This window comes from Pollicipes pollicipes, unplaced genomic scaffold (genome assembly GCF_011947565.3).
Source record: "Pollicipes pollicipes isolate AB1234 unplaced genomic scaffold, Ppol_2.1 Scaffold_3447;HRSCAF=4054_pilon_pilon_pilon, whole genome shotgun sequence".
In the NCBI taxonomy this organism is placed as follows: Eukaryota; Metazoa; Arthropoda; class Thecostraca; order Pollicipedomorpha; family Pollicipedidae; genus Pollicipes; species Pollicipes pollicipes.
In genome coordinates, this window is record NW_023596297.1 from 14,083,414 (window position 1) to 14,098,404 (window position 14,991).

Below are 14,991 nucleotides of genomic sequence, written 5' to 3' on the forward strand. Positions count from 1 at the left end.
TTATATATATATATATATATATATATATGCATGTCGCTAGTTCATTGGGATCTAGTGACTGACGTATTGCCCGTGCTAATCTGCGGGCAAATATGATCGTTAGCAGGACCGATGGTTCAGCTTGTCAAAACAAAATGCTCTTGGCCATCTGATCACGATTTTGGCGAGCGACAGGACCCGAGGCAGTCCAGCTATCGAGAGTTAGCCGTCTTCATTCGACTTCATATCATGACTTAACCGTCAAATATAAATAAAAAAATCGATATGTACTTAACCGTTAAGCACGATGTTCAGTTGCAATTGCCATATATGATAAGCTGATTCGAAGCGCACAGATGATGTAATTAAATGCGATGTGCGTTGTGTGAGCATTTGATTGAATCGCAGGCGATTTCCAACAATGATACGCGGCGATGCCGTAGCATTCTAAGCTACGAAAACACAAAGGCTATCTTTTGGATACGTGATATCGTCAGGTCTTTCATTACAATACCCTTGTCAAAAACGTTTTAGATTATATTAGCATGCAGCTGTGAGGCTGGGGTTTGTGTAGCCAATCCCACGACGATGTCTGCATTTTCAGTCCACCACAAAGCCATAAATAGTAGAAGACAAGCAACAGTCGTGATTTAACTTAAATTTGAAGCGCGATTTGGCAGCATTACTTGCTACTTCGTCCAGGTTTCTTTAAAGCATTTTTCTTTAAAAATCAGGACAAACATTAGTTCACTTTTTGTAAAGCACGAGTTCTTAAGTTGAGCTTGCGTGGATGCTTTTGCTTTCGTGTAAACTATGCCTCTTGGTGTGCGTTGTCTGGTAAGTGAGAGCGCCGAGACGCCCAAGCCAAGCTCGCTTGCGGCAACCGCTGTCGCATGAGATCAAAGGCAAACTGCAGCCATGAACCCTGCTCCGCTGCTCAACTGGAAGGAACTATAAAAAACTGCCCGGATCCTTTTGGCACAGTGCGACTTCATGGAATGACTTTTAACTGACAGGCATCGCTTCGTTCACACCAGTGTACAGCACTTTTTCGTGTCATGCATGCATTAAGGGAGTGTCATCGGTATTACAGACAAAATGACAGATTACACGATGGACAACTGCGGTAATCACTGATGGCCCATCAATCCTAAAACGCAGTCCAACAAACTTTTCCTGGGAACTTCGGGAGCTGCAAGCGACTGGTTTAAGATGTACATGGTCTTCCAAGCCGCTGGAGAGTTGATTGATCACATGCTAAGATATCGTATGTAAGTACTTATAAATCCAGTGTGAATCACTCGAAGCGAACTGTATGACTTGACGCGTCGACGAGACTTTTACCCCTGCCATGGACGAGATCATGCCTGAAATGTTGCTGAGTGCATTTGTGTTTTAGCAGCATTGTGTACGGTCAAAACACAAAACTGGTTAAGCCCAAAAGTTCCTGGGGCTCGGGCCCCACCGACGTCAGTGGTGGTGGCCACCATAATCCTTGCGGAAATCCAGCTTTTAGATAACTACTTTTCGTTTGGCCGTTCGGGGGCCCAGAAATCCACTTGCCCACGAGCATGAGAAAGATATCTCTTTCCGGTTTGAATGTAAAAATTGGTAAATTATCCGCACTTGAAATGCACATTCCTTGTTCACAATCTAAAGACCACGCTTCTCAATTAAGCTGTCACCATCAAACTGCACACATGGCTTGCAGTGTTTTCGCGAGCTAAAATTTCTTTGAGAGCGCCATATGATGGCCGCAACGCTGGATACAATTTGTGGACGTTTTGAGAAAGATCTTTGAGTTCTCAGTTTCTTTAAGGGTCAGATAAGTTTATTTCTTAGATAGGTATTCGCTGCATTCGGCATACTTTGTCCCGGAGAGCAATAATGTCGAGTCGACATTCAGAGAACTTATCATTAGATTACGGAATTTGACGTCATTAACTTTTGCTATACGTGTACGTAATTAATGTTAGGTCTTCACGCTCAAAAATCCTGAAATGATGTTATCCAACATCGCAAAGATCAATTTTTAAAAATATATATCATTTGCTTAGGTATTTTTGAGGCTGGAGTAATAAACTGAAAAGCTTAACTAGTCCTCTGATGTCATAGTGTGCTTCGCCAGTCAATTTACTGCGGCTTCCATTCCCTGCTATTGTACATATTGCGAATTCGTTCGATGCTTATTCATAAATGAGTGCTTAATTTTTCTAACTAAGCAGAGCCAAACTGTGGTGGCACATTACAGCCAAAGCCTTCACCGTCATCATATACTTGCTGGCGCACGCGCATGTGGTCCAGTAGCAAGACTTTGACGACTAGATCGCAATAAACGAATCATCCGCCTATAACCAAACGCGGTTTTTTCAGCATGGCTTGTTTGTATTAAGGTAGACACACAAGCCTGACCTCTTCCGAGATTGCTGGAGCTCGAGACCTGGTCGATGTTGTCATCATAGGACTATTCGACAAACACTTCTGATCGCGTCATGTACTCACGTTCTAGTGAACTTGTACCGCATGTTCTAGTGAACAGGCACAAGTCAATATCCCACTTCATAGCTGACGGGTGCACCCACCGGCTGGTCTCGCAGACGTTGATTCCTCTCCCAAGCCAGCTCACCGAAGTCGTTAGCATGAAGGCTGCTTAACCTCGAGCGTAAATGTGGCGTCAGGAAGAGCAGGATAGCAAATAAGAAAATTATGGACACAGAAAAACCATGCTGTGCTGCTTGGTTTCATTCATCGCATACGAAGCATACATACCAAATAACGTTTGTTTCTCGTCCTATCTATGTATCCTTTGTAATGTAACTTTTGTCTTATGTTTTTGCTGGCCCTGAACAGCCCATTTTCAGTCATGGGCGATGATGGTTTTGACGACCATCTGATGGCTTAAAACTTTTATCGACAAATTTTGCGAATGTTAGAAAGGCAATTCAGCTGCTCACACATATAGTTATAGGGAACAATGAGTAGCAAGAGCGCCATCAGTTGATGCCGTGCTCGATGGCGCATCATTTCTTTGAAAATGGGAGTAGCTCTGAAACAAAACCAGGGTGTTTTGAGTGATAAGAAATGAAAAATAAGGACAATTGCAAAATGAATGTCAGCGCCGGAGATAAAAAACACGACTTTTACGATTTAAAGAATCGCGGAATGCGACTATTGAGCTCGTCTGGCTACGCAACAGCATTCATGTTGTCAGATATCCTTTAATAAGACCACTCTTTGTTTTTTTTTAAATTTTCCACAGCTTACTGCTTCATGATCAAACATAGCGTTACGCGAATACTTCCAAACATTTTGTGCTGCACATGAACTTTGCTTATGCTGCAGAACATTTTCCCAACAAATACAAACCTCAAAGGCGCAAGCATCCTGAAAGTTGGCATCTGTAAAAATATTGTTGCGTCTTGTGCATGAGTGGGGGGTTTTATGGCGCATCGACTGCTGTGGGTCATGCAGCCTTGTGCACAAGTGCCTCACCCCCAATGTCTCTTTGCCACTGCGACGCTGCCGATAGCCGCGATTAATGTGGACTCGACTTATCACCACCCTCTGTTTTCTTCGCACTGCGGCTGAGCCAAAGCCAGGCGTTTTCCACTTATCGCAGCATACAGAGCTTTGCTACGGCAAAACAGTGGAAGGAGAGGGACATCCGAGGGCATTGAGAAGTTTCTCGCTATGCAACGCCCACAGGCCTGATGCCAGCTTCCGCGAAGTTGGCCTGACTTGTACCGCGTACCCTTGTAGCAGCACGAAATGACGCACGACAGCATAGAGTCACACCGGCATCTGCAGTACACATCTTCATCCACCACAGTCTGTCTCGCCCATCTTGCAGTGCACCCCTTGGTTGACATACCCGCATGGCGGTGACGCCTCGGAACTGCCTCCGTGACCTGCACCAGTCAGCGACGGGATCGGCGGCCGCGGCGCGCCGAGACTGCCGCGTCTGTCGCGCCGCGTCTGCCGCGTCCGCCGCGCCGCATCTGCCTGGCCGACGCCGACCCCGAAAACGGCGATGATTGCCGCTCGCCGCCTACTGGCTGCGCCGCTCGCCGTCCGAAGAAACCCGACTTCTCGCCCATAACATCCTGTTTCTATGGCTGCCCTTTCTTCTGCGACGACAGCGGGGAGGGCATCATGTAATCATCGGCCTTTACCAATTCAATCGGGGTCGGCGCCGCCGCCAGGAATGCGATAATGGCCTCCGCCAACGTGGGAAATGCTAAACGATTGTTGTTATTATCATGTCGAAGGGTAGGACGCTCTGATCTCTTTAATTGCGCCGGCCTCGCCTGCTTGTTTTATCCGTCAGATTCGCCGGCTGCCGCGGCCTTTTGTCGGCGCATTCTTGGGCGAGAGCGGCGGTTCTGCGCGCTCGCCGCACCGCCGGCCACAATGGGACCACTGAGAGCTGCGGACAATGTGTGCCTTTTAAACACGCCTCCGACGTCGGTTCCCAGCGTGGCACTTTGCGCCAGTCGGAGCCCGAGGAGGCCGAGGAGCGGGCGGACCGGGAGAGGGTGGCGCCATCTGTCGCCGCCCAGGGGCCGCGCGCCGGTACCGCGGGTCGGAGCGTGGGACCCCGACTCGGGATCTCGCTCCGAAGTCCAGGGCTTAGCGGTAGAATTAGGGGTCAAAAGAGGACGTGAGATCACGAACGGGGGTGCGAGCCGCGGTCCACGATCAGTGAACGAGACCCATGATTCAAACTTGGGCGGCGATCACCGGTCACCGTCACCGCTTGGGCCGGACCAATCGGAGCCCGATGATTCAACCTGATCCAGCCAACACTGGCACGCTCAGGTCAAAGCAGGGCAGGTCAGCACCGCGCTCACCGGCCGCCTCGCTCGCGTGACCACTCTGTCACCACGCCGTCAGGTGTCGTCGACACCGCAGGGCTCAGTCGCGCCAGCGACACCACGTTATCCCACGATTAGGACGTCTCCAGACCAGACTAGACTCCATTGACGCAGGCCAGCGAGCAAAACGCTGACCTACAGCTGGCCATTCAGTTCGCTGACGCCGATAAAAAGCGGTTTGGTCGTCGCTCGCCTGCCGGGATAAGATCGGAGGCACGCCGTGTCGGCCGATAGCGGCCGCGATACTCCCCACTAGGGACTAATCCGTCCAGCGCTGTCTGAGCGGCCTCGCCCGGCCGTGGGCGGCCAGGCGGCCACACCGCGCTCGCATGTCGCGCGCTCTCACGCGCACCGAGGGTGACGGCGCGTCGTGCTGCGAACACAATTGGGGTCGATGGCGCGTGAGAGTGGCCCGCCACCAGCGGCGGCGGCGCTGTCGGCGGTGGGGCTGGCCCGGCGGCGGCGCGGGCGCGCCGGCGGCCGCACCGGTGCCGCACCGGGTCTGTATCGGTCGATTTACAGGGGAGGTAGTGGGAGAGAGGGGGGGGGGGGCACAAATATACTCCAAAATCGGGTTAGTTATACAAAGCTTGTAACGTTGTGGACCAGGGCCCGAGCTGACAGGGCTGTCCAGGGTTTACTGAAGATGACATCGAAGGGGAGCGGTAAGACGCGGTCTGACGTCACTATACCATGGCAATATGCCGCCACTTTAGCATGGTGGTCTGACGTCACTCTAGCATGGCGATCTGACGTCACTCTAGCATGGCGGTCTTCCCGACGAAGATATGTGTGCGATATGCCATCGCAACTAGCCGACAGACGTGCTGTCCCAGCTCCACTTTTTGACAGTGCCGTTTCTTCAGAGCTGTGAAGTAGCCCCGGCGGAGCGTAGTTCTAGAATGGCATTATCGGCATGCATACGGCACACCGACCGACCCTAGCCTTGCCAACCTAAAATGCCCACAGAGCTAGATTCTGGTTGCTATGAAGTTTAAAAGGCCAGCCCGCGAGACGCCTGAGATGATTCAATTTGAACCGAATTCTGTTTTGACTTTTGCCCAAACCATAGCTGAGTTCCATCCGGCATACGTGTGAACTTATGAACATTCAACACGCATTTGCGTATTTGTGTCCGCAATGCACTCCATGCGGGCAAACAGAGCATGACCACCATTTTCATTTAGCATCGCCCTGACCCCCGTTTTTTTCATGGCACCGACTGATAAGAGTGTGGAGGAGGGGGACGGAGACAATGTGTCAGTCCGCCGCGCGAGATCGCCGGATTCGTCGCTTGCCGCCCGACGGCCGCGTCGGCCGTAGATCACCGAGCAGTGTTTATAAAAAATCGTTGCTACTCAGAAACTAGAAAAGCTGGAGACGCGTCTTTGCTGTCAAAGCACGCACGATAAATGCCCCAAACGCTATCGAAAATTTGAGTGCGTTACACGACATGCCGGAGGAATGTCCTTAGAAAACATTGAGAGGCGGGAAGGGGAGGGCGCATCAACCCCCCTCTCCAATCAGGTAGGGTTGCTATCTATGCTCCGAATCCACTTGGAATCAGGATTGTCAGATGTAATCACAACTACCAATTTTTAACTCGAATCTGCATGCACCGTGTTGAAACTGCCGCGTTCTTATCTTAATATCCTGGAAGCTTAAGTACTTTTATGCCAAACATAGAGCCCGTCATTGGGGTTCTAGCCCCCTTCCCCATCCCAACCTAAGCTCCAAACCCCCCTACGGCTTTGAGAGAACGTGAGCAAATTCGGAGAAAAATCTATATTTTGGGAGTAGGCTACATTTCTTCACTGTTCAGCCCCCCCCCCCCCTACATCAAACTCATTTTGATAAGTTTCACCACAGGTAGATCCAAATTTTTCTGCAGGAGGCTTGTAGTTTCACAAAATGAGTTTGGGGAGCGGGGCTGACCAGTGAGAGCTTACCCAGCCCACCGCCAAAATATGCCAACAAATATAATTTCTCCCCGATTTAATCCATTTTCTTCCCAAAGTTGGAGGGACGGAGCTAAGCTGAGGAGGGGGGGGGGGGGGGGGGGGGAGGGCTGAAGCACTCAAAGGAAGTAGAAAGCTACGCCCCTGCTCTATAGAACATAAAATCCTATTTTTCAGGCAATAGCGCGTTCCGTACGTTGACAAGCATGAGTGCGAGCGGCAATCTCCATTGTCATTTGCAGGTCATCGCACTCTGTGCACTCCCGTCACCGCGGCCGGCCAAGGTGCGGCCGAGGAACACGTACTGCTGGGTAGTCATTGCAAGCGATGAACATTAGCTATCGCAGAGTTTTGCCAAGGTGGGCACGAAGCGCTGATGACGAGCTTCCAAATCTGATTGGCTGCCCATTACCAATGTACTCATTGCACGACAGCGTCTGAGAATGTGGAGAATGTTAATCTGGGAGTGGGCTGCTTCGCAACATTCCTTGACGCCTTTCATCTGACAGGACATCAGTTTTGCTAACCTCGGTCTTCTTGCGCCTCCAAAAGTATTCGCTAACTGGTTATGACAGCATATTCAAACACGTAATACTTTGTATAGGCTATTACAGATACTGGTATACAGGCATTCAGCTATGGACACTCTACGTCTTAACATTTGCTTCTCAGTTACATAAAGGCGGCTATTATCTTTAACATTACATGAGCAGCCCCGACATTTGCACAATGTCACGGGAGTTTGCAGCCTGCAGTGCTGGCCATTGTGCTGTTGAAAATACCGGTGTAATATTCAAGTCGGCGCACTAGTCACGACGCTCGCAATGTTTTGCAGCACCTGATGTGAAATTTGATGGATGTTGATGATACTAAGTTCAAAGCTACGAAATCTAGACCACTCACGTGGCTAGCGAGTCCCTCGCTCCAGCAGCATGGCTGTGCTATTGCGCTGTTGTCTAGTGCAGTTACTAGTGCTATTTCTCTGCAGCGCTCAAGTCATCAAATATCTCGGCTTCACCCACGTGTGGAATCGTATGGTTCAAAGGGATTGCAGCTACCAAAAAGCCTTCCAAAATTTGTTTCATGGTCAAGTTTAGACAACCGATTCCATGAAGCCGCTTTTCGAGCCCAATAAATCCCAAAAAGGCTGAAACATTGCTATCACGCTACCGAGCATTCCGCTCGGTAGCGTGGTAGCAATGATAACTGCACAGTTTTTGCCCATGTTATGGCAAACACTGTGCAGTTATCGCAATGAAAACAGTGCTAACTTCCGTGCTTCTTTGTTTAGCCCGATCAGTCAGAAAAACAACGTTTTCCAAACATTGCAAACTCAAAAACAGAGTGTTACTAGAGGTTGCGGGCTAGGTACGCTAACCGACGTAAATTAAGACCTAAAATGCCTGCCAAAAATGCTGAAATCAAGGTAGTGATTGCCTTTGAATTGCCTTAGGCGTATTCCGTTTTATATGCAGGACTTCCGAGCCTATCTTACATTTCGCCGCCGACATATCCGGCGAAGAAGAAGGCAAGTTGTGGTGATATTCAAGTAGTGGGGTTCATGCCAATCGAAGGAAGAAGCTCAATCTGCATGCGAATTTTCTGCATGGCAGCATTGAGTGGTTGCTTACAACTTTGACGTAGAGCCGTCACCATTGGCTAATTCTTCCCCTCGAATCATGCATGTGTGCTGGATGCGGGTTGTTGCATAGGCAGCAAGAACGAAACACTGATTGTATAGCATAGTCATACCATAGCATAATGCAATTTTTGGTTAATTAAAAAGGGAAACAGCACTTTTATAATGCACACATATTCCGTGTCATATAGTTCTGCAGTGAGACTCGTAACATACAACTGCGCTGATACAAAAGCACCAAGACAAATCATCCAAGACGCATTGCTGCCAGCAACATGCACTCGTTTAGCTAGTCTGAGCTAGTGAATGTTCAAAATTCAGTGTTGCGTTCCATATGCCACTGTGGTTAGATTCTACGTGCATTCCAAAAGTTCCCAGGAAACCGTTCTGGCCAGCATTGCCGGCGCCAGGTTTTTTTTGCTGCCGTCACTGATCAACGATGCAGTAATATTTGTGGGCTATCGCACTCTACAACGACCTCAAAACACGCTGCAGAAACGTGCCTACAGGTTTCCCGTACCTGAGGGCTTCACTTCATACTGACCGTGTGTTTCCATGAGTACCCTCACCGCCCGCTTCGCAAGTTGCTTTTTCACACAGTTTCTGCAACTGCTTTGAATTGATTATATACATTGCATTACTTTGCACGCAAGGAGTACTAGAGTACTAATAGAGCTTTGCATTCGATCTTTACAGTAGATCCCTTTTTGGCCAAGATGAAATACACGCATGAAAGCTGAACACACTGCTGCCGGATGTCGGTCACCGCACAGCGCATGCGCACTCCATCGTTTCCTTGATATGACCGGTGTCGGTCACTTAACGATGCATCATGGGCATGATGACGTCCAGACAAAGAAAGATTTTGGCCCTTAATCTTAATTTGCTTCAGAAGCGGAAAGACAGACAAAATCTCACATAGAAAATGAACACGAAGGAAACGAATTCGAGCGCACATTGATATACATCACGTCACGGCCCTGGTGACAGTTTTGACACCAACGTGCTACATTTGACAAAGCCTGTGTAAGTCCAACAGCCTTGTCCTCCACGACGGATCCTGGCACAACAGTGCGTCACGAAAAGTCGCGTTTGCAACACGAATTGAAGACGGTACATCGGTTAATGCTTTGAAGTTCGATTTATGCCTTGATTTGGCATGGCTTCGGAGATATGTAACGCATAAAACCCTCCAAAACGGGAGAATGGATCTCGACTTCTCATGTGCGCGTGGCACGTAACACGAGCGACCGCACAGCTGACACCACACAATTTCCCGCTCAAATCCTAACCCAAGCGCGACAATTTCCTGTCGCTCTTATCCGCAGTTACCGAGCTCTCGCCATGGTTTTGAACGGCTGTCCATCTGCATCGCAAGGGTCACTTTTTCACGTCGTCCGTTCAAAGCCAATGGGCTAAAACGCATCTTGCCGCACGTTCCATGCGCTACCCACTAGTCGCGCTTGTACCAAGCTTGTCGGCGCAAGTCGTCTCGTACGGGCGTGGATCACGCCAAAATACCGCCCCTCAGCGACCGCCGCTCAACCCGGGCAGGATGCAACGCAAAATGAGACCACACGGCCGGGCAGAAACACTCCAGCAGAGTATTTCAAGATGACCTGCTGCCAATTGTGAGAGCTGGTGAAGGGAAAACCTCGACGTCTCCCCTCCCGCTCCGTCCCACGGCTGGTCTCTATGATGAGCACCAGGCTAGGGTGTCGAAGAGCTCCTGCACATCTTGGCTTTATAACTGTATCCCTTTATCTAAGCCTGAACTTAAACTTTATATTCCCTTTACATAGACCCTCTGACCCCAGGTAACGGTTAGCCAGTTCTCGAGCGGTGAATACGGAGACCCGGGTGGGAGTGCCCAGCTTTTTCCTGCTCTTACCTCTCCTTTACTCTACTTTTTATCCTCGTGTGGGGATTACTCCTAAGCCGAACTCTTAAGAAACCACCACACAGGGCTCAGACCGGAAAAGTGAAAAAAAATCATATGCATAACTTAATATACCCAGAACGCAGAACTGGCTGACGACACTTAGAACAATTGGCGGTAATGTAAAGAGCCCATGTGGCGTGATTATAAGTAATGCGGGGTAGAAGCAGCCTTCCACCAACCATAGTATGCTGCCGAGGTCATCTCGGCGAACTTGGTGCTGGCGCGGGCTCTTGGCAACCAACCAAGGTGGGAACCTGCGCCCGGGCGTAGCAAGTAACAGTGCGCTTTGCGGTCTGGCTCTGCGGCAGGAGCTCCCTATCCCCTCGATCTATTACTGGGTCTCCATCCCCGCTGGGCGGCCTATCCGCTCGTCTTGTGGCTATACGTGACGTCTAAAAACACTTGAATTGCGTAAGCATGCATCGTTTTGGCTTGACGTTGAATGCTGGCACTGCCGGAGAGACAATTAAGAGGAACTCTCGCATGTTCTTTACAGACGGCTTCGACGAGATGGACAGATTCACTCCGGAAAAGTATTATATCGATGGATCTCAAAGTTTGGAGGTGAGGGAGCACCTTAATTGAATGAAAAAAGACAGTGTAAAGCAGAGAACAATGAAAAAAATGTTTGTGAGGATAGCTGAAGACGAACGGAAGCACCGGAAAAGAGAGATCCCAATGAAAATCATAAGGTTGAACGGTTGAAAAACGCTCCAAAGGTGATATAGATCTCAAATAAGCACGAAAGGGTCCAGCACAGCCGCAATATTTTAATGGAGGCATGTGTCACAATACACCGACCAAACCAGTAAAAAAATAATCATTTTAGTAAACAAGACATCGTGGAACGAAGTTCGAGGCCATTAGACGAAACGAACATGGACGGAACGCAACCCCAGAATCTAGGGAGAAACTCCACGTAGTTTTCTATCTCGAGGAGATAGAGGACGTTTCCTGAACTTAATCATCTGTGCACCGCAAATGAGGCCGCGACACCGCGCAAAGAGATGAGAAAACATTGAACACACGTACATCATACTGCATAACACCAGCCAGTGACCAGGCATTCATTATCACTACAAAACACCAGTCATTGACCAAGCGTTCATCATCACCACAAAACACCAGCCAGTGACCATGCGTTCATCATCACTACGTAGCACCAGCCAGTGACCATGTGTTCATCATCACCACAAAACACCAGCCAGTGACCGGGCGTTCATCATCACTACATAACACCAGCCAGTGACCGGGCGTTCATCATCACTACAAAACACCAGCCAGTGACCGGGCGTTCATCATCACTACAAAACACCAGCCAGTGACCGGGCGTTCATCATCACTACAAAACAGCAGCCAGTGACCAAGCGTTCATCATCACTACAAAACACCAACAGTGACCGGGCGTTCATCATCACTACAAAACACCAGCCAGTGACCAAGCGTTCATCATCACTACAAAACACCAGCCAGTGACCAGGCATTCATCATCGCTACAAAACACCAGCCAGTGACCAGGCATTCATCAGCACTACAAAACAACAGCCAGCGACCAAGCGTTCATCCAGTGACCAGGCATTCATCATCACTACAAAACAGCAGCCAGCTCTGCCGGCAGCAGTAACAGACCGCCAACTAGCCCTCAACCGGTCACAGGCCAGCGACCGTTGCTCCACGCGCCCAGAGCGGGCGGCCGGCGCGGCGGGAGCCAGAAACGGAGCCGGGGGCGGCTTCCGCGGCTCCGGTGGCGCCGGGGTCGGCCCAGTAGGCGCCCCGCTCGCCCGGCTCAATAGGCTCCGCTCCTTAAATGCGCCTTTTTGCCGGCGACAAACGAACGCGCAGCCGTAATCGTGTTCTTAATAACTTCATCAATTCCGGCACCCTTAGGTATGTAATGGGGTCCAATTATGTATCATTTTAACGCCCGGTTTTTGTGGGCCGTGTTTGCGTCCGAGCAGAGGCTGAGGCCCACAGAGATAACGAAGGTGTGAAGGGGCTGCACGCGCTCACCGGTCTCTGGAAAATGCTTCGTGTTCTTCATTCGTGATGGTACACTGCTCGACGAAAAATAGGGAACGTGTGAGTAATTTTGATAAAGTGACATTCTCAAAAATCAAAAGCACGCGGGTGCCCGGGAAAAGAAAAAGAACTAAACCCTTTTTTCAACAATTTGCATATGCTACCAAAGGCTTGACTTTTCAATGCCTCAAAAAAATGGGAGGACCATCGTCCTCTCCGTGCACCCCTGCCCTGGTTCCTGCACCAATGGTAAAACTGAAAATAATGGAGAAACAGTACATTTACTATAAATGACAATGGTTATGCCCTTGAAAAAACCATCTTGTAATTAAATTGTCGTGTCATGGGGAATATTATTTGTTGAAACTGACAGCTATGCGAATGCAAGCCTGTGCTTTTTGGGGCTCGTTCAAATTGTTTGGATTACTGGCGCAGTAATGCGCAATTTCAAACGCAAACCAAGACCAATTTCATCAAACCCAAAACCAAAAACCAAGGTACCTTGTAATCAGAAATCATACTGAGCAAACCTTCAGCTCTAGGGCTGCTGATAGTGTGATGGTCAAGCAGTGCGTCTATCAAGCCGGAGGTGTGAGGCTCAATTCCACACGGTGCCCGCCCTTCTTGTCAGAGTGAGACGTAGGCGACGCCATGTAGGCTCAGCAGCTGAGTGCCTTATAAAGCCGCAGGGACGACAACGGCTCAACAAATCCGAATGGATTGAGACGTATCACGAACACGTGTCTCCTTCAGCAACGTCGAACTCTTTTTTTATTGAGCTAGATAATCTTACGACGCCATGCCAACGGACTTTCGGTGATAGCATTTAATTGTAGAGACCATCAGCAATGACAGTTCATGCTTTTGAGGCAACGTCTATAGCTACTTAAATGGTGGATTAGGTGTAGTAATGTTATCAACCGCGACGTGCTCGTTCAAATCACATGACACAAGGAATTCGCGAACACGACACTGCAACAAGCAAGCACTGATCAATTGTATTTCGTGAACACGTTTCTCTCACGGTCTTGAAATAATCTCGTTTTTGACGGAACCGTAGATGCACAAATACACCTAAAGGGCTAGCGTTGTTTTCATCTTTATAAAGTGCGTCAAAATACCTATCCTTAAAACTGTTTGTATTATTCGTATAGCCTGCCATCTTGATTCCTGATGGATAGGCAGCTATGCATCATAATGTAGGCATTAATGCAGCCATTGCAGGAGGGAATAGCACTCCCACAATCTTGCAACATGGACCCTTGTTGCCCAATGCTGGTTGGAGAATTCTTCTAAGCAGAAAGCACTTAAGATAGCTGAGAACGAGCGTTTTTCGCAGACACCAATTTAGGTAAGATTGCTCCCTCTCATTTGTGCAAGTCTCACTGTCTTGGGCTTGGCTGGACCTAAAATTAACTGCGAGCGTTTCCTAAACTAAGGCTGTTTTAAACATCGGCCAGATTTTGAGATCACTTTAAGATTTCTTAGGCCCGAATGGAGCAGCATTTAAAACCTATGGAATTGTTTGTTTCTTCAAACTAGACTTATAAGGAGAATTTGATATTTGTGCATATAGAGGTGGCATTGCACGTTGTGTGAAAATCCTGCACAAAACATTAGTATAATCCTCAACATTTTGTCAGATCAGCTAGATTGCCTCTAACTTTGCGATGTTGACAACATGGATTTAGTAAGCCCCATGCTGAGATTTGCTAAGCACCGCGTTCCATCCAACGGATCCTTCATAACCAGTTGAAGGTACCTACCCTCTTCCGTCTTACGCCTTATTCTAGTGACCTGTACCTTCGTCCACCTTACTTCTCACTTGCCCGTCTTCCTGCAGGCGAATAACTGACAGTTCTTCTGCCAGCCTTCACGTCATGTAATGAACAGTTTCTTCAGAACTAATGAGTCTTTATTCACTCAGGCATAAGCAACATCATCCACGGAAAACACGTTGCAAGTTATTGTTAAGAGTTGGTGGGAGCTTTAAGTGTTGGTCAAAGGAACACGGTGTGGACTATTAAAAACACTCAAATTATACCGTTTGCCATCCGCACTGGCCGATAACTTTTTTCATTTTCTGACGTTGGACGGCCATTCCCTCTGCCTTAATTTAGAGCGACTGCCACTGCTATAGCTGCTAGTTCGAACAAGGCTGAGCGAAAGGAGTGAAGGCTGAGCGAAGGAGTGAAGGCTCGGACGAAGGAGTGAAGGCTGAGCGAAGGAGGTGAAGGCGGAGCGAGGAGTGAAGGGCTGAGCGAAGGAGTGAAGGCTGAGCGAAGGGAGTGAAGGCCTGAGCGAAGGAGTGACGGCCTGAGCGAGGAGTGAATGCTGAGTGCGAAGGAATGAAGGACTGAGTGAAGGAGTGAAGGCTGAGCCGAAGGAGCTGAAGGCTGAGCGAAGGAGTGAAGGCTGAGCGAAGGAGTGAAGGCTGAAGCGGAAGGGAGTGAAGGCTGAGCGAAGGAGTGAAGGCTGAGCGAAGGAGTGAGAGTGACGGCTGAGCGAAGGAGTGAAGGCTGAGCGAAGGAGTGAAGGCTGAGCGAAGGAGTGAAGGCTGAGCGAAGGAATGCGAGTTTT

General features: G+C 49.1%; 1 protein-coding gene across 1 annotated transcript in view; it reads left to right on the plus strand.

Moving 5' to 3' along the window:
- LOC119092164 (paired box protein Pax-2a-like) overlaps positions 1-13,054 on the plus strand; it is a 25,347-nt gene extending 12,293 nt beyond the window's left edge. The window contains exon 4 of the mRNA XM_037215140.1: positions 13,043-13,054. Within this exon, the coding sequence (XP_037071035.1) occupies positions 13,043-13,054 (12 nt within the window). The remainder of the gene's footprint in view (positions 1-13,042) is intronic.
- The last annotated feature ends 1,937 nt before the right edge of the window (positions 13,055-14,991 follow it).